Source organism: Chelonia mydas, chromosome 7, assembly GCF_015237465.2.
Source record: "Chelonia mydas isolate rCheMyd1 chromosome 7, rCheMyd1.pri.v2, whole genome shotgun sequence".
Lineage (NCBI taxonomy): Eukaryota > Metazoa > Chordata > Testudines > Cheloniidae > Chelonia > Chelonia mydas.
The window spans coordinates 114,349,374-114,367,309 of record NC_057853.1 but is presented as its reverse complement, the minus strand read 5'-3'; the positions used below and the strand labels follow the sequence as shown (position 1 = coordinate 114,367,309).

Sequence of the window (17,936 nt, the reverse complement as noted above, 5' to 3'; positions counted from 1 at the left end):
TGCATTTTTAAGTACTGTGTATTCTAAACCTGCTCTGAGCAGGTCTACGTGACATGGTGCAAATCCTGGTGACTGTTTACATTACTGTTATTTCAACAGTTCATTGCTCTGGGGTTGGCAACAATGGAAAATTTTTCAGAGCAACATTTAGCATAGACAAGGCCAAATGACCAAGACCCAAGAACGGTTTATTTTAAAAAGTGAGACACTGTGATTTAATGCTTCTATGTTACTTTTAATATATGAACTAAAGAAGGATACAATTTGGTTATAAAGAAACATACTGAGTACTGCTCTTAAAGAACAGACCTTTTGTACTACTACTCTTTTTTTTTTTTTAAATTACAGCAATTCAGTTTGTCCTCAGTGATGAGTTTAGTCATCTTCGCCCAGAGCAGAGACTGGCTTTGTTGCATGTAAGTGAAGATACTTTAAAACAAAACAAAAAATTATGTAATATGTGTTAAAGTATTTTGTTGTTGTAAAGTAGGCAACTCACTGAAAAGCAAAGACTTAAAAACAGCTCTTGTTGAAAGTGTGTATAGCAGCTTTTCCTCACTGCCTCCTGGCAAAAGTTATTTTGCTATAAATTAACATAATTCTGCCTTTTTGTAACATGGCAAGGGAACCACTGATTTTCTAATTAAGTAGTACAAAATTCTCATATGCATTTCACTGTTTAGTAGGCAATTTGTCTTTTCAGCTTATAGACCTAACTATTCCCTAATACAGTCAGTCAAAAAAGTTGCAGTACTACAAATTACTGATATAATCAGTATTTGATTTTTAAAAAATATTTGAAGTTCCATATCTTCAACCTCCATTAAATGTCTACAACAGTGCAGCAGAAAACTGGATATGATACTCTTTTGGCACATGATTATTATACATCTTACATAATTCCTGCACTGTAGACAGAGGGCAAAATGTACATATGACCTTTTGAGCTGTATGCATTTCAAGTTTATTTTCAGAAATGTAAGTTTGAAAATTGTCAGATAAGTAATGTGTATATAAATTACTTCGGAGTCTTTGAGAAATCAAGAAAAATATACATTTTAAAAATCAATTTAAAGAGGGAGTAATCTAACCAAAATAAATATCTTTTTTTCTTTAGGAAGGCACAGGTCCTCGTGTTATTTCAGCATTTGTGGAAATTATTTTTGACAACTCAGACAACAGGTTACCAGTAAGTTTAAAAATTTTTCTAGAAAACACATCTTCTCATTAGACTGCAGCCTTAGTTATTCGAATCTTCGTTAAAGTAATTACCTTTTGGTTCAGTCTTAGTGGAAAATACTGTAAATACTGTGGATTAATCATAAATGACTATCACTGGCAGTTGAGTTTGTGCTTTTTCTTTTTCTTAAGATTGATAAAGAGGAAGTTTCTCTTCGCAGAGTTATTGGAGCCAAAAAGGACCAGTATTTCTTAGACAAGAAAATGGTGACGTAGGTACTACTTTTCCTCCCCCAAAATGAACTGAATACATAATATTGTAAAGTGTGGTGAAATCATTCAGCATGTGTATTTATTTATTTATACCTTTAGATTGAATTAATTTATAACATATGAGTTCCTTTGTCAGCAATATTTAATACTAATAGAGTCTGCTAATAAAACTTTATTTTTAGTCCTTATATAATATCTGAACTGTGTGAGTGGGCTGAATTTGATACCCATTTAATTTCATAAAAGAAAACTTCTGTGTATTTCCAAAAGTCACCATTCTTTTTAAAAATAACTAAATTGACATTTATTTTGAAATTTAAATAGTTACCATTTGTACAGTTTGAACATGAAGATGCCATTTCCTGCATGACAAGTTAGGGGTCTGATTCTATAAATACTTCTTCAAGAGTAATTCTTACCATTAGGCCTGTTCAATGGGATTAGGCCTAGTAGGAAGTTCACTATTCCTGCTAGTGCTTGTATGTTGAGGCCGAAGGACAGGAAGAGAAGAATTCCACTAGATTCAATGGAAGGAACAATACTTTTCTATTTTTAAATTGGAATCTGTTTTGAAATAACTTTTTTTATATGCCAAGTTGTTTTTTTCTTTAACTGTTTTTTTTATTCCTAGGCACATGGCATTCAGTAGTTTTAAGACTACATATAACTAGCATACCTCAAACTTCCACAAAGTAGTTCCGTCTTCTTTCCATTCCCATCTCCTCAAAGGCAAGGTTCTCTGCTTTAGCACCAAACTGCACTTACTTCTGTTCCACACAACTATCTTGTGAAGTTAGTGGAATTGTACAGGTTGTAAATAGCACAGAATTTCATTCCCAGTCCTCTGATCCCAACCACTTATGCGCTTGAAGCCTTCTCTTATCCTCCTTTGTCACCAGGAATGTACAGCTGCCAAGAGAGAGAGGCATATTTGGTATGATTGGTGGCGATGTGGAGGACCTTGTCTGGTGTTTCCGATTGTGCTCTCAAACTCCTGTACATGATCTGTGTATGAAGAAAATAGTTATTGAAAAAACAAACCTTTATACAGTGACAAGAGTATTTCAAAACAGACTCCAACTTGCATGCAAACAGCAATACTCCTCCCCCTCCTCCTATTGAATCCAGTAGAGAGATTTTATGGGAATGCATGTGTGTATATGCACGTTTTTTTTTTCATGAAACTTTATTTACTCATGGAAGGTTAGATGATAAATCACTTGAGTTTTTTTCCTTTATCTGAATTCAGCTTCCCCCGCATTGGTGTTAGAGATTGAAGGCTGTCAAGTTTAAGGGCCATTCTTATCACCTGTAAACTTTAAAAGTTTCTCTAAAACTTTTTTTACACTTAAAGATGAATTTGAATGCTCATGAAAGTGAGAATTAATATTACTAGCTTGAGGCAGTCATAGCATGGGCACTGTGTATTCTTTCTAAACTTGCTTTACCAGTAGTCCTCAGTTCTCACCAACTATTCCAGGCATCTCTTTCTCATGACTGGACACTTCGAATCTTGCCGCATTAATGGGGCAAGGGATTATGTGAATAAGTAGAGTCTAGAAAAGACTTGACTTTACCAAAATTTGAATCTTAACCTCCAGAGTTGAAAGATTAGTGAGTTAAACCACAGTAATGCATTAGCAATACAAATCCTTTTTAAAACTTGGCTCACAGAAAAGAAAATATAGTATCTTGTTTCTCTTGTTTAAGTTTTATTGTTCAGGCACGAAGACAAAGTTGGCCAACAGAGCCAGAGCTAAGTATATTTTTATTCTTAGTACCTCTTCATGTTTAAATTGCCTGGTAAAACTGGTAGATTCCTCTTTACCAAAATTGAATGAAACTAATTGTAAAATTCTAATATGAGCTATCTTGACATATGACACTTCATTTTAAAATACCTATGTTAAACTAAACTATGGCTTTACAATTTTTCTGACAACTCAGCTCTTCTCAGTATGGCTAATACTTGCTGATGTCTCCACTCGTCCAAATGGTCATACTTCTTTATCAATTCCTTTTGGCGTTTTAGGAGTCATCAGCTGACCTAACTAATTATTGGATAGTGTTAATGTTGTTGCATTAATTATATAATCCTCAGCAACTTGCTTTTAATAACTGAAAATGAGAAGAAAAGAAGCAAAATCTTATGCTAAATTCCAAATTATTTGTGGCATCAGTTTCTCTGTTACGTATACTAGTCTGTTGGTGGTGTGGGGTAGCTTTCTTGGTTGTAATCTCTTCCCAGCCCCATATGTCTTGCTTAGTTTCTTTCTGTTTTTATTTTCTCATTTATTGTTTATCAGTTTAGGTTTTAGTACATGATTAGGTATGATCATATACAGAAACTTATTTGAAGAGATACCGTAAGGGGGAGAGTGCACCACGTGCAGTTTTCATATGTGTAGGTTTAGTACTGTTTTGCTGAATTTGTTGAGTGGTCATGTTTGTCATATGTAGTTTTTTAAAAATATACTTACTACTTGAGAAATTATTTACAGGAAAAATGATGTGATGAATCTTCTTGAAAGTGCTGGGTTTTCTCGCAGTAATCCCTACTATATTGTCAAACAAGGAAAGGTAAGATTGGTTATCACAAAGCAAAATTAAATCACTCATTTATAAAGAAAGTTCAGACTTTTTGGAGGACTACAATTTAACTTAATTATTGCAAATGAATAATCAGGCTTTCTTTTTACTTTTAAACAATATAGAAATGACTAATTCTTCCCGTGCACTCTTATTTTGAAAATGATTCCTCAAGGTACGGCTCCTTTATATAGAAATAAAGTAGTTGTAATTATAAAGAAAAGTAATTGTGTTCCTCCATCATTCTGATTAGAAGCCCCTATTTTATAAGTGTTCCCACATATAATGTTGCTGTAATCTACCAGCTTTATTTAAGTACAGAGAAAACTGAATCATAACAGGTGTATCAGTGTAGCTTTCGAAATCCTTGACTTCCAAGAAGAGCCCTGAAAATAATTAGAACCATTTTTTGTTTGTATTTCTATGTTATATTTTCCAGTTCAGAACGTTTTACAGAATTGTCAGTATTGAACTTGTTTGACTTTCACTGTGGGGCAAGACATGTTTAATATCATGTCTAACGGCTGAATCTGCCAATTGTCTATATTCAGAATTTTGACTTCACAATCCTAAACATAGTTCTCTTGACCAATAACTGAAAAACTCATTTTATCTGCAAGTACTTGACTGACAAGAAAAACTGAAAAAATAAGAGCAGTATCGATAATTCCCATTTAGCAACACAGGATATGTTTTTGCTATGCACCGAATTTGCCAAATTGAGGAACAAATAAAAAACTTGAGTTAGAAAGTAACTCTGTGCTAGTGCAGGAGTCAGCCGACGTGGATCCTATCACCGGTTAAAAGTCGAAGTAGATATACTAGTCTTCATGCTCTGTATAAATTGAAAACCTTTATCTACAAGCATACCATAAAGATGGAACAACTAAAATTCTTATGAAGAATGGTTAAAGTTCTAGAGAAGAATAGTGAACCTGGCATGGTATTAATTATTTAAAGCCCATACACAATTTCAGTCATGTTAGAGCGCCAGGTGCTGGTGGTGTGAAGGACGACTGCAGTGTGAGCTGACGGTTGTGTTTTTTTATTTTTGACATGATATGTTGAAGTACGTGGCCTTGTGGAGATAGGGAGAGTAAGAGGTAGTCTTGCTGCAGCAGAATATTAATGCGCATAGTTAAGTTTCTATGAAAATCTGTTAAGCTGATATATTTTCTCCCTTTGAAGTCCAAGAAACACTGACTTACACTGCTAGCATTTGAAAATTAAGAAAAATGAATTACAAGCAGATTCATAAAAGTATACAACTTCCTGTCTCTTAAAAAGTAATTCATGTCTCAAAAGGGGGAAAGTAGGGTAAATGAGAATTTCTAATCTTCCTGAAAAAACCCAGTCCTGAAGAATTGTATCCTTAAGCAAGTATATATTAGAAATTGGCAGGGTGGGTTTTCAGCTGAATGTTTCATACTAGCTTGATTTTAAGCATATGATACCTGACTGGAAAGAGTTATCAGGTCTGTTGGTAAACTAAGTTCTGCTGTAATTAAACAATTATAAGAGACATGCGCCATATTAGATCTCTTATGGGATGTTGATCATTATTACTATATAAGGAACATGATGTTCAAAATGTAATCTTGTAACTTTGTTTTCTTGAATTCTTAGATCAACCAGATGGCAACAGCTCCTGACTCTCAGAGACTGAAGTTGTTAAGAGAAGTAGCTGGTACTAGAGTGTATGATGAGCGTAAAGAAGAAAGTATTTCCTTAATGAAAGAAACGGGTAAAAATAGTTATCTTTATCCCCTGTGTTTCTTTTATATAAGGAATGTCCTAGTTCGTGCCAGCATAGTTCCACTAATTTCAGGGTTTATAACTTGCTTGTTAAAATTAATTCTTTACTTTTATTTGTAAATGTTTGATAAATTTAATATTTTAATTTTTTTCTTTCACTCCAAAGATTCCAAAGGGCTTTACAAACTCTATAGAACATCTACACATGTAACCTACTGCTGGGTTGCAGGTGGCAGTTAACCAGTACACAGAATGCTGCACCAAAGCAGTGGGAGGGGAAATTTTTATCCACTGGCACTGCTAAAATAAATAACGTTTAAAAAAAGCTTGGGTTATGATGCTTACAAACTTAAAAAAGCCAGAAAATTCAGAGTTAGGGCCAGAGTATCATATATTCTTCAGCTATGAAATTTGCTACCGGGTTGTGCTCCATAGTCAATTTTCACTTCTTAAAAGTTACATTTCTAGCCCTTATTTGTGGACATAACTTGTACATGCAAACTGGCATTGATGTCTTCCTGAGGAATCCTGAAACAATAGCTCTAAATTTTGAGAACTTCCCCGTTCATTTCAGTCAGGCACCTGTGGACTCCACAAATGCAGAATTTGACACTTTTTCCCAACATGCCACAGAAATCAAAATTTTTTTTTTTTTTACAATGGAATTCACTCGTGCTATAAACAGACTTCCAGTGTTTGGTTCTATCTTCTTGCCATAGCTCAGTGGCTCTCAGACTTTTTTACCGGTGGCTGCTTTAACATAGCAAGCCTCTGAGTGCGACCCCCCCCCCCCTTATAAATTAAAAACACTTTTTTATATATTTAACACCATTATAAATGCTGAAGGCATTATGCAGGGGGCCAGTGGCTGGGACCCCGGGTGGCGGCGGGGGGCCACACTGGTTGCATAATGAGACCAAATTCCATGACAACCACAGCTAAATCCAGCTACAACATTGATCTATTCTCTCGCCACTCCCCACCACAAATGAACACAACTATGGCTTGTAGCTGAAGTCATCCATTGCTGTAAAAGCAGTCAATCATTTCCGAGGATTTTTTTTTGCATAATGCTCATCAGGCAACCTAGCTCCAGTTCCCAGCCCTTGAATACTCTGATATGGTCCAGGCAGCCAAAAACTCAGAATCCCCCCGCTGCATGTATACCAGTGAAGGGGTCAGCTAGAAGCCAACATGCCAGCCTGCACTGTTCTATGGAGCCAGAATTGGAGCCTAATTTACACTTAAGGAGTGGGGGAACTAGAAGTGCAGGCTGGCATGTTGGACTGTCTGAAAAGCACAACAACAGCAGCTGAGGCCCAGGAGCCAAATCTATGAAAATGGCTTCTAGCTGACCCCTTCTCATTATGCAAGGGAGTACATGGCCCCTGGTTTTAAGGCAACAGTTACACTTTCAATTAACGTTCTGATATCTTTATCTCATTCTCCCTCTCATCTCCCTACCTTACCCGTTTTCTTATACAGGTTGAACCTCTGTAATCCATCACTCCCTGGTCCGGCAACATCTGTGCTCCAGCATAGGCACTGACTCCATGGGTGCTCTGGGCCTGGAGCACCCACGGGGAAAAATTAGTAGGTGTGGAGCATCCAACGGTGCCAACCTCCCCCCTCCCTCCATGCCTCTTGTGCGCTGGTGGCCCTGCACTTACCACCACCGCCACCTCCTCCTCCCTCCCAGCACTTATGCAGCGCTGCGAACAGCTGATTTGCAGCGTTCAGGCTCCGGGAGGGAGGACGAGGACGAGGACCAGGGGCTGGCAGTAGAGCCCCCAGGCAGGGGGCCAGTGGCTGGGACCCTGGGTGGCGGCGGGGGGCCACACTGGTTGCAAAGCCTTGGGGTGCTGTAGCACCCCCTGCACCTCCACTTCCCGCGCCTATGGAGACCCACTGGCACTCTGCATTGACCTCCTGTGGTTCGGCAAATTCTCTGGTTCGGCACAGATCAGGTCCCGAGGGTGCCAGACTAGAGAGGTTCAACCTTTACATCCAAAACACAATCCCCAACAGTTCAGGAATACTCAATGGACAGACAGCTCTATCTCCAAATTGTCTGGCCTTTGTCTTTCATGATCTTCATGTTGACTAAATGTAAATTTTTTTTTTTACTTACAAAAGCCTTTGCTATAAGTAGAATTAGCATTTATTTTTCAGACGAATCAAAAATTGCCATGCATTGAAAATGACCTATGGTATCAATTTGTATTAGAATTTAACATCAAAGTCAATTTAAACACAACAATCCTTACATCATCCAAAATAGTACCTGCCCAATACTTTCGATGTATGTTGCTAATTTGTAGATGACAGGAGTGCCTTTAGAAAGCATCAGTCTGTGCAGTCATACAGTCCAACAGAGACAAAAATACTGATCTAGTTTACTGAAAATTTCTGACTTTTTTTAAAGCTTTTGAAAGTTGATTGGTTCATTTATGTAACTTAGTTGTATTTATACCAGGCTTCAAAAACAGTGTATTAAATAAGACTCTTCAGTGCAGCTTCATGTTCATTCAGGAAAGCCTGTAAAACATTCTGTTTTAATAGTAACATATTGACATGATTATTCAAAGTCCTCATCAACTGCTCAAGAGAACTGTTTGGGAAATTATGGTTATGTATGTAATCAACTTCCCATGAAAATTTTGTTTGCATAGTTAGCATACTCTCTTGCCTCTTTCAGGGGCTGTCACTTTCTGGTAGTGTAAACTAGTTTGCTGAAACCCATTGCCCTCTGTATCTCCAAAATGTTCTTTAGTGTAGTAAATTTTATCTGTATTCTAGCTTCTGTAGAAGTGATTAGATCTTTTTCCTTTGGTGCTGGTGTTTAATGGATCGAGCAGCAAGTTGCACACCAGCTGCCTTTTCTAGACCGATGTTATGCATTCTGTGAACTGCTTTAGCTTCATTGGAATGAATCTTGTATCTTGGGCATTGTATCTCAACTTCATTGTGGCATGCATTAATATTCTAGCACCCACTTTTGTTCTTCTTTTAGAGATCTGTTTAAATGAGTGGTTTTATTTGTTTGCTCTTCACAATGGGAAGTGTAAAAGGCACTGAACCTGTTGACTCTTGGGAGTCTGCTGTCTTTGTTACCTAGAAGACACACCCATTTGCCTTGCAGTGACACACTTCTCCACCGCATTATGGTCCTTCTGCCAGAGTTTGTGAGGAGGTCCCCGGAAGGCAGCCTGTGACTGTATTCTACAGTTTCTGCACTGGTGAAATTGTCCCCCAGCTGGATCCAGGGCTCCTAGAGTCCCTTTATATCCCCTTTACTTTATGGAAGAGAATGTCCATAAAAGGCTGTTGCTGTGGTTTGTGTAGTCTTCTGACTAAACTTGCATTTGCAATTTAATTATCTTTGTTAGATTTCTGGATTGTGAGCTTGTAGAGCACACATTTGAATTGACTTAAGTTACCTTGTACTTGTGAGACATGGAATTTATATTAGACTTAGAGTAGAGACCTAGAGTGCAGTAGCTTTATAAATAGAGCTTTCAATTTTTGATAATTTGATTCCAGAAAATACCCACATATAATATTTTTGGCAAAGTCCAGCGATGGCTTCATTCTGTTACATTTATGCTCGGAACAGTTGCCCATTAACTATTCCCTACTGAGAAACGGAAGTCGAGTTGGAATAGCATGAGCCTTGAAAGATGGGAGTTTTTGGAAAGAGGTGTCCAGACCTAGATCTTCATTTCAGTCAATCTGTTTTTTCAAATCAAAAGCTTTACTTATGAATCAAAGATAAGAGAATGATGTAAAAAGAAAAACAAATATTCTGAATATAATAATAATTTAGTTGCTGTCTTTGTCTTGCTTCTCATTTTCTAAAGAGGGTAAACGAGAGAAAATCAATGAGTTGTTGAAGTACATTGAAGAGCGATTACATACCCTGGAAGAGGAGAAAGAAGAACTAGCTCAGTATCAGAAGTGGGATAAAATGAGGAGAGCATTAGAATACACCATTTATAACCAGGAACTCAATGAAACACGTGCTAAACTTGATGAGGTAAAGCATCTTGTTACCCTTCATTACATATTTCCTTTGTGACGAACACTTAATATTTAAACATACATAGTCTTGTATGGACATTTGCTTACCGTAAATAGAATTAGTTAAATTGTGAAATAGTTAAATTGTGAAATTTTTGTGCTCGTTAATGTACCAAATTAACATTTTCTTTCTGAATCAATGAGTGATTTAAAAAATGGAACTTATTCATTAAGCAATATTATTTCTGTACAGCTTTCTGCCAAACGAGAGACAAGTGGAGAAAAATCAAGGCAGTTGAGAGATGCACAGCAAGATGCTAGAGATAAAATGGAGGTAAAATCTAGAAGCAGTGTACTAACGTGAGCAACTCAAGGTTTTTGCATTGACTATACATAGTCTAATTGCCTTGAAAAGTCTTTTGGGTCACTTTTTGTGTGTGTGAACATTTCAGTCAGATATCTCAAATTTGAGTGAATTTAAACACAGAATTTGGAGTTATTTGATTATTTAATTCCAATCAATGGAAAATGAATCCTGTCAAACCAATTTGATATATATAAAATGAGATCACAGGTTTGATTTATAAAGGTAGTAGTGTTGATCTGGGTCTCAAAATGTAGTTGTAAATGCGGGATCATCATTGAGCGGGTGTGTTTCTAGTGGGGACCCTCAGAGATTGGTATTAGCCTTACATTATTTAACATTTTTATTAGGGACCTTGAAGAAAACATAAAATCATAACTTATAACATTTACAGACAACACAAAGATTGGGGAGTGGTAAATAATGAAGGACGGGTCAGTGATACAGACTGATCTGCATTGCTTGGTAAGCTGGGCCCAGACAAATAATATGCCTAAATGCAAATATATACATGTAGGAGTAAAGAATGTAGGCCATACTTACAGGATGAGGGCCTCTATCTTGGGAATCAGAACCCTGGAAAAGATTTGCAGTTCGTGGTCGTTTATCAGCTGAATGTGAGCATACAGTATGATGCTGTAGTCAAAAGAGCTAATGTGATCCTTGGATGCATGAACAGGGGACTCTCGAGTAGGAGTGGAAAGGTTATTTTAAGTCTGTATTTGGCGCTGTTGCAACCGCTGCTGGAATATTATACTGAATTGTGGAGTCCACAATTCCAGGAGGATAGTGATAAATTGGAGTGGGTTCAGAGAAGAGCCATGAGAATGAATAAAGGATTAGAAAACATGCCTTATAGTGATAGACTCAAAGAATTTAGTCTACCTAGAGACGGTTAAGGTGTGACTTGTTCAATCTTACAGGTATCTACATGGGGAACAAATATTTAATAATGGTCTCTTCAGTTTAGGAGAGAAAGGGATAAACCAATTTAATGGGTGGAAGTTGAAGCTATGCAAATTCAGACTGGAAGTAAGATGTACATTTTTAAAACAGAGTCATTAGTCATTGGAACAGTTTACCATGGGTCATAGTGGATTCCCCATCACGGACCATTTATAAATCAAGGCTGGATAGTTAAAAAGATGTACTCTAATTCAAAAGGAATTATTTTGAGGGAGTTCTATGGCTTGTATTTTACAGGAGGTCAGACTAGATCAGTGGTTCCCAAACTTTTCGGCATCACGCCCCCTTTTTAACTTTTGAGAAACCCTCACACCCCGCACCTCTCCTTTACCATCATCCAACCCCCCTGCTCCTTGTCCCCTGACTGCCCCGACCCCTGTCCACACACCCACCCCCGACAGGACCCCCCCAGACTCCCACGCCTATCCACAGCTCCCCCCACCACCGTCTCCGGACCTCATCCCCAGAACCTTCCATCCCATCCAACCACTCCCTGTCCCCTGACTGCCCCCCCCGGGACCACCTGCCCCTTATCCAACCCCCGCTCTCCCTGCCCCCTTAACAGGCCCCTCAGAGCGGCAGGACAGGCTTATTAGAAAGTCTGGGAGGTGGACGGGCGCAAGCTGTGCTGCCTCCGTGGCAGCATGGCTGTGGGGGAGGTGGATAGGAGGGGAGGGGCCGGGAGCTAGCCTATGCCCCTCTTGGAATTTCTTCACTCACTCCTCCCCCCCCCCCCAAGTTTGGGAACCAATGGACTAGTTGATCACAACAGCCTCCTCTGGCCTAGGAATCTGAGTTATCCTATGGGTGTTCCTAAATTTTAAAGCAAATTAAAGAAGCAACTTATTTTTAAGGTTAATTTTAAAGATTTTTGGACTTCATATTGTGGTGACTATTCTTTTCTTCTCACATTCTCTTTAATCTTAATGGTTAAATAATGAAGCTGTCTTGTGCTAATTCCCTTAATGGGTACTGAAATATGGATTAGATCAAGCTGTGATAGAAGGTTTGTGTGTGTTTAATAACATATATTACATAATTCTGTCTGTGTAGGATATTGAACGACAAGTTCGAGAACTAAAAACAAAGATTTCAGCGATGAAAGAGGAGAAGGAACAACTCAGTGCTGAGCGACAGGAGCAGATTAAGCAGAGGACCAAATTAGAACTTAAAGCTAAGGACTTGCAAGATGAACTAGCTGGCAACAGTGAACAAAGGGTGAGAAGCCGCTGCAAGAATAAAATGTACAAATTCAATATTTTGTATGGATCACATTTTTGGCTATAACTTATACGTGTATTATCAGTACTAAGGTATTATGATACCTACTAATAGAATCCTAGAATATCAGGGTTGGAAGGGACCTCAGGAGGTCATCTAGTCCAACCCCCTGCTCAAAGCAGGACCGATCCCCAATTTTTGCCCCATATCCGTAAATGGCCCCCTCAAGGATTGAACTCACAACCCTGGGTAGATGTAAGATTTAATTACACTGGAAGAACTTCACAACAATACAAGAGTTCTGTGCCCTGAAGTGTGTAGCGTACTTTTGAGTGCTGTAAAACATGATAATAGATCAGTTATTTCTTTCTGCCCCCATATTGTAAAATCAACTAGCTGTAGCTGTTGTCCTCATCTTTTTCAAGCATATGGTAAATACTAAAGGGACGATGTTGTGAAATGTCTGAAAGAAGATTAGTCAGTGTAGCAGCACTGAGTACAACTGTTCGGCCTGTACTGATCTTTGTTACCCTCCTAGTGTAGCTGCACCTTCTCAAATCTTGCTGATTCAAGGTTGCTCCTGAACCTACCTCTGTCATGTGACAAAGCAGTGTAGTGTCAGACAAGCAGTGGAGTGCATCTAGCATTTTTACAGATATTAAAATATGTTCCAGAAATGCCGTACTAAGTTCACTAATTTAATGATTATACAAAGTTGATCTACTAAGTTACTGGTATTAAATATTACTTTGTTTACTTTTAGAAAAGACTGTTAAAGGAGAGACAGAAGCTTCTTGAGAAAATTGAGGAGAAGCAGAAAGAGCTAGCAGAAACAGAACCCAAATTCAACAGTGTAAAAGAAAAAGAAGAGCGAGGAATTGCTAGGTCTGTGGCTCACAGTACAAGGAATTAAACCATTTTAGAAGGAGCAAGAAAAATAATGCCAAAGCAGTATATAACGAAAATTGTACATACATTACAGCTGTTATAAAGTGAGAGAATGCATTTGTCTAAATGGTTTTTTATTTACAAAGAAATACCCCTTTTGCCAACAAATTAAAAAAATAAAATGAAAAGCGCACACGTTCGATGCTTATGTGGCCCTGTGTTATATTTGCTTGTTGCTTGCAGCGGCATTGAGTTTGAAGATAATTGTTGTATCTCAAGAGAGTAAATGAAGAGAGTAAATGAAAATTCAATACAACAGTAAATTGATGCCTCTTAATTGCTTTGCTCATTTTAAAGCTTTCTCTGAGATAATTATACAGCTTGCAAAAAATAATTCAAAGTGTCTTTTGACCACTGTTAACAGTTTAAAATTAATTTGATAGCACTTTGTTCTTGAAGATCTTCTGAATAAAATCTTCAAATGAAATATGTTTGACATATTATAAAGAAACTTATTTTTTCTCTCTCTCTCTCTGATCTAGACTAGCACAAGCTACCCAGGAAAGAACAGATCTTTATGCAAAACAAGGCCGAGGAAGCCAGTTTACTTCCAAAGAAGAGAGGGATAAGTGGATTAAAAAGGAACTCAAGTCTCTAGATCAGGCAATCAATGACAAAAAACGACAGATTGCAGCAATACACAAAGATTTAGAAGATACAGAGGCTAATAAAGAGAAGAATCTGGAGCAATACAGTGTAAGGAGTTCTGAGTTATTACTGCAGAGATATTTTGAGAGGAAAGGCTAAACCACTGGTGAGCAACCTGCAGCCCCTGGGCCGCATGCGGCCCATCAGGGTAATCTGATTGGGGGCTGTGAGACATTTTGCTGATGTTGACCATCCTTAGGCACCACCCCCTGCAGCTCCCAGTGGCCGCAGTTCTCTGTTCCTTGGCCAATGGGAGCTGTGGGAAGCGGCGGCCAGTATGTCCCTGCAGCCCCTTTGCCTGCAGGTGCCGCTTTCCACAGCTTCCATTGGCCAGGAACAGAGAACCATGGCCACTGGGAGTTGAGGGGGGTGGTGCCTGCAGACAGTCAATGTCAGCAAAATGCCTCGCAGCCCACAATCAGATTACCCTGATGGCCGCAGGTTGCCCACCACTGGTCAAAACTCTGTGTTCATAATTGGATTTGTTTCAATGAATGAGTCTTATTTCTATTTAAAATCTAGAGGACAAGAGAGGGTCTTATTGTGTCCTGCACTATTATAAATGTTTGCATGCTAACACTAATTTTAGAGTCCTGTTCTCAAATATTTTTCTTCAACACCATATATTTCTTTTTTCCTGATTTTGGAGGGAGGAAAAAAATTAGCTAGACAGCATTCAGCAACATCCTCTAAGACAGCATGCCCATGTATTACTGTTTCTGCCAGTTAACAACACTCATGGATAATTTGATCCAAAATTTTTCTTAAGTCTTAGAAATATTTCTGTTAATTTTTTATTTAAAACAAAAACACTATTCCTTCAACTGCATCTTGCATGGATTTTGCATTTGGCTTGAGAGTGTGTTCCTTTGAACCCTGTTAGATAATTGTACAAGTCTTAATATAGGCAAAGCACTTTGTATGCAATAGGAATCAGCTCCCATCTGTACAAAAGAGAAGAGGGACTGTCTTGTGTTTTAATGTGTGCCCTTTGTTATTCAGAACATCTGCTTTCAAAATCTTCTGTGTGATGCTTTAGGGAAGGATAAGAATTTGGAGAACACTGAATCGTAATGCCTAAGAGAAATACTGGTGCAGAAGAAGTTTCCTTAAATTCTGTCAGGTACTCTGTGCTGCTGTAGTATTAAAGGAAAAGTTCTCTAGAAAAAAATAAAGAAATTATCACCATCATGGAGTCTGACCATTCACTTCACTAAATCTCTGATGAAAGACATGTGGAGGAGGATCAAACTTAAATACAGCGTGTGGGGTATCTATGCAGTGGATACATTAAGTAACTGTTATCACAGAATCATAGGACTGGAAGGGACCTTGAGGAGTCATCTCGTCCAGTCCCCTGAACTCGTGGCAGGACAAGTATTGCCTAGACCGTTCCTGATAGGTGTTCATCTAACCTTCTCTTAAATCTCCAATGATGGAGATTCCATAACCTGCCTGAGCAGTTTATTCCAGTGCTTAACCACCCTGACAGTTAGGAAGCTTTTCCTAATGTCCAACCTAAACCGTCCTTGCTGCAATTTAAGCCCATTGCTTCTTGTCTGTTCTCAGAGGTTGAGAACAATTTTTCACCCTCCTCCTTGTAACAACCTTTTATGTACTTGAAAACTATTATCATGTCCCGTCTCGGTCTTCTCTTCTCCAGACTAAACAAATCCAATTTTTTCAACCTTCCCTCATAGGTCATGTTTTCTAGACCTTTAATCATTTTTGTTGCTCTTCTCTGGACTTTCTTCATTTGTATGGCTTATGTCAGTAACGAAAGCTTATGCTCAAATAAATTGGTTAGTCTCCAAGGTGCCACAAGTACTCCTTTTCTTTTTTGCGAATACAGACTAACACGGCTGTTACTCTGAAACCATTAATTTCATTGTGTGACCCCTGGTTCTTGTTATGTGATGAGGTAAATAATACTTTTTCTCTATACCATTTGTGATTTTATAGATCTCTATCATATCCCCACGTTATCTCTCTTCTAAAATGAACAGTACCAATCTTTTTAATCTCTTCTCAGATGGTGGTAGTTCCATTCCTCTACTCTTTTTTGTTGCCCTTCTTTGTACTTTTTCCAATTCTAATATATCTTTTTGAAATAGGGTGACCAGAACTGCACACAGTATTCAAGGTTTGGGCATTTATATTGGCTGCCATGCATTTACATAGGGACATTATATTTTGTCTTATCGTATGATCAAAGATCAAATATTTCTTCTTTACCCCAGGCCTATGAGTCCTGTGGCTAAAAGCCACAGCAGAACATATGTTGAGCAGAATATTGGTCTGTCCTGTGTTGCTGTCCAACTGAGATATCGTGCATATTTTCTAAAGGTTCAGCAAGACTGCAGAGTATTAATGAAGGGATAAGGAATGTTCCTGATTCTGGATGGGAGAATTGACATCAGCTTTGATGCACTATGCTGGCTGTTTTGTTGGAGCCTTTAATCAAGGTTGAATGGTGGCCTATTGTAATGGTGTTGATTTTTCCAGACTGTTTAACACCCCCAGTATGTCAGGAGAAGCCATACAAATGAAGAATCAGTTCTAACCAGTTACATGGCCATGCAGGGAGTATGCCCACTGCTAATGCCATATGCTTGATGTGCTGACAGATGCAGCTTTTACAATCTCTATTGCATAATAAATCTCCTGAACTTGGTGATAAATGTGAAACCTGATAAAGTTTATGAACATAGTCACACTGAGGAAGAAAGTGTTCTGCCAGTGTAAACCATATTTTGGAAGAGAGCCATGCTACTCGAGCAGTTCTCTTTAGTTGGTTGAGTGAGGGAAATGGCATACCACTCTGGCTATTTTTACTGGCAGAGTTCCTGCAATAAACCACTCTCAAGCCTCTGTTTCTTCTGGAAGTGAAAAGGATCTTGTCAGTGCTGAAACGTACGTGTGTGTAAAATGACATATACACAAATGCTTCTAACCAAGCTAAAATAATTGGCTGGTTTTTTGTAACATGGAGGTGTTTTGGAGAAATTGGTCTGGAGACTGGAAAAGTGAGCAATAAAAATAAAAGATTTTAAGACTGCAGAAAATAGTAGTACTATTATTAAGAATCCTAAAGTTATTACTTGTAAATTCCTAGTCATTGAGCTGCTGAAATAAATGAAAGCTCTTAATTCCCAGACAATAGGGACAGAGGAATATCCACTGGCAAGTTCTCCAGATATGCTTCATTAGCAGAGTACCTGCAGCTAAGTAATACCGGTACTTGACTTTATTGGGGAACACACTAGAACCTTGATTATAGCAAGAGTAGCATGGAAGGCTAACATGCAATATATTCTTAGTCTCAGAGGCTTATTATTTTTGTGTTGTGAAGGAACAAACTTCCAAGCAGATGGGAGTAATGTGTCTCTTTGATTCCAGTTTATAGTGTAACCTATGATGGTTTTGAGTATTTCTGCCAATTCTCTAATCCTTTTAATTCGAAAGGTGGCTGGAACATCCGAATCAACAAAATAAATCTCGTTTTCTTCTTTGTCCTTCTTGCCTGGCTGTTAGCACCCAGTTTCTTCATAGTCTCCATGCTGCTGCTGCTGACCTCTGAAGATCTGTTTTTTCTTACCACTTGAGTAATTTTAGTGCAAATCATGGAAAAAGTTACAGGAATTAATTCTGAATTGTAATATAGGGATTTAAAGCTAGAATTGGATAATAGAGGGATTTAAAGCTAGAGTTTTACAGTTGAAAGATTTTTTTTTTTTATGTGCATTAGAAATTGGACCAAGATCTTAATGAGGTGAAAGCTCGTGTTGAAGAACTGGACAGAAAGTATTATGAGGTGAAAAACAAAAAAGATGAACTACAGAGTGAAAGAAAGTTAGTAAATTTATTTAAAATTTGTTTTATTATGTGTAAACTGTAAAGAGTGCCAGCTGTATAGTCGTTAACTTGGCATAACTACTTAAGTATTTTTAAATACAGTCATGTTTTGGAAGTT

At 38.0% G+C, this 17,936-nt stretch overlaps 1 protein-coding gene across 2 annotated transcripts in view; it reads left to right on the top strand.

Moving 5' to 3' along the window:
- SMC3 (structural maintenance of chromosomes 3) overlaps positions 1 to 17,936 on the top strand; it is a 47,346-nt gene that overhangs the window by 11,367 nt on the left and 18,043 nt on the right. Inside the window, exons 5-15 of one of the 2 annotated variants that reach the window (XM_043551010.1) lie at positions 349 to 416; positions 1,118 to 1,189; positions 1,372 to 1,451; positions 3,954 to 4,032; positions 5,668 to 5,785; positions 9,657 to 9,832; positions 10,070 to 10,150; positions 12,200 to 12,364; positions 13,131 to 13,252; positions 13,798 to 14,011; positions 17,712 to 17,815. In XM_043551010.1, coding sequence (XP_043406945.1) covers positions 349 to 416; positions 1,118 to 1,189; positions 1,372 to 1,451; positions 3,954 to 4,032; positions 5,668 to 5,785; positions 9,657 to 9,832; positions 10,070 to 10,150; positions 12,200 to 12,364; positions 13,131 to 13,252; positions 13,798 to 14,011; positions 17,712 to 17,815 — 1,279 coding nt within the window. Of the gene's footprint in view, positions 1 to 348; positions 417 to 1,117; positions 1,190 to 1,371; positions 1,452 to 3,953; positions 4,033 to 4,197; positions 4,217 to 5,667; positions 5,786 to 9,656; positions 9,833 to 10,069; positions 10,151 to 12,199; positions 12,365 to 13,130; positions 13,253 to 13,797; positions 14,012 to 17,711; positions 17,816 to 17,936 lie in introns of those variants that run through there. The other variant, XM_037903846.2, reaches the window with a different exon arrangement.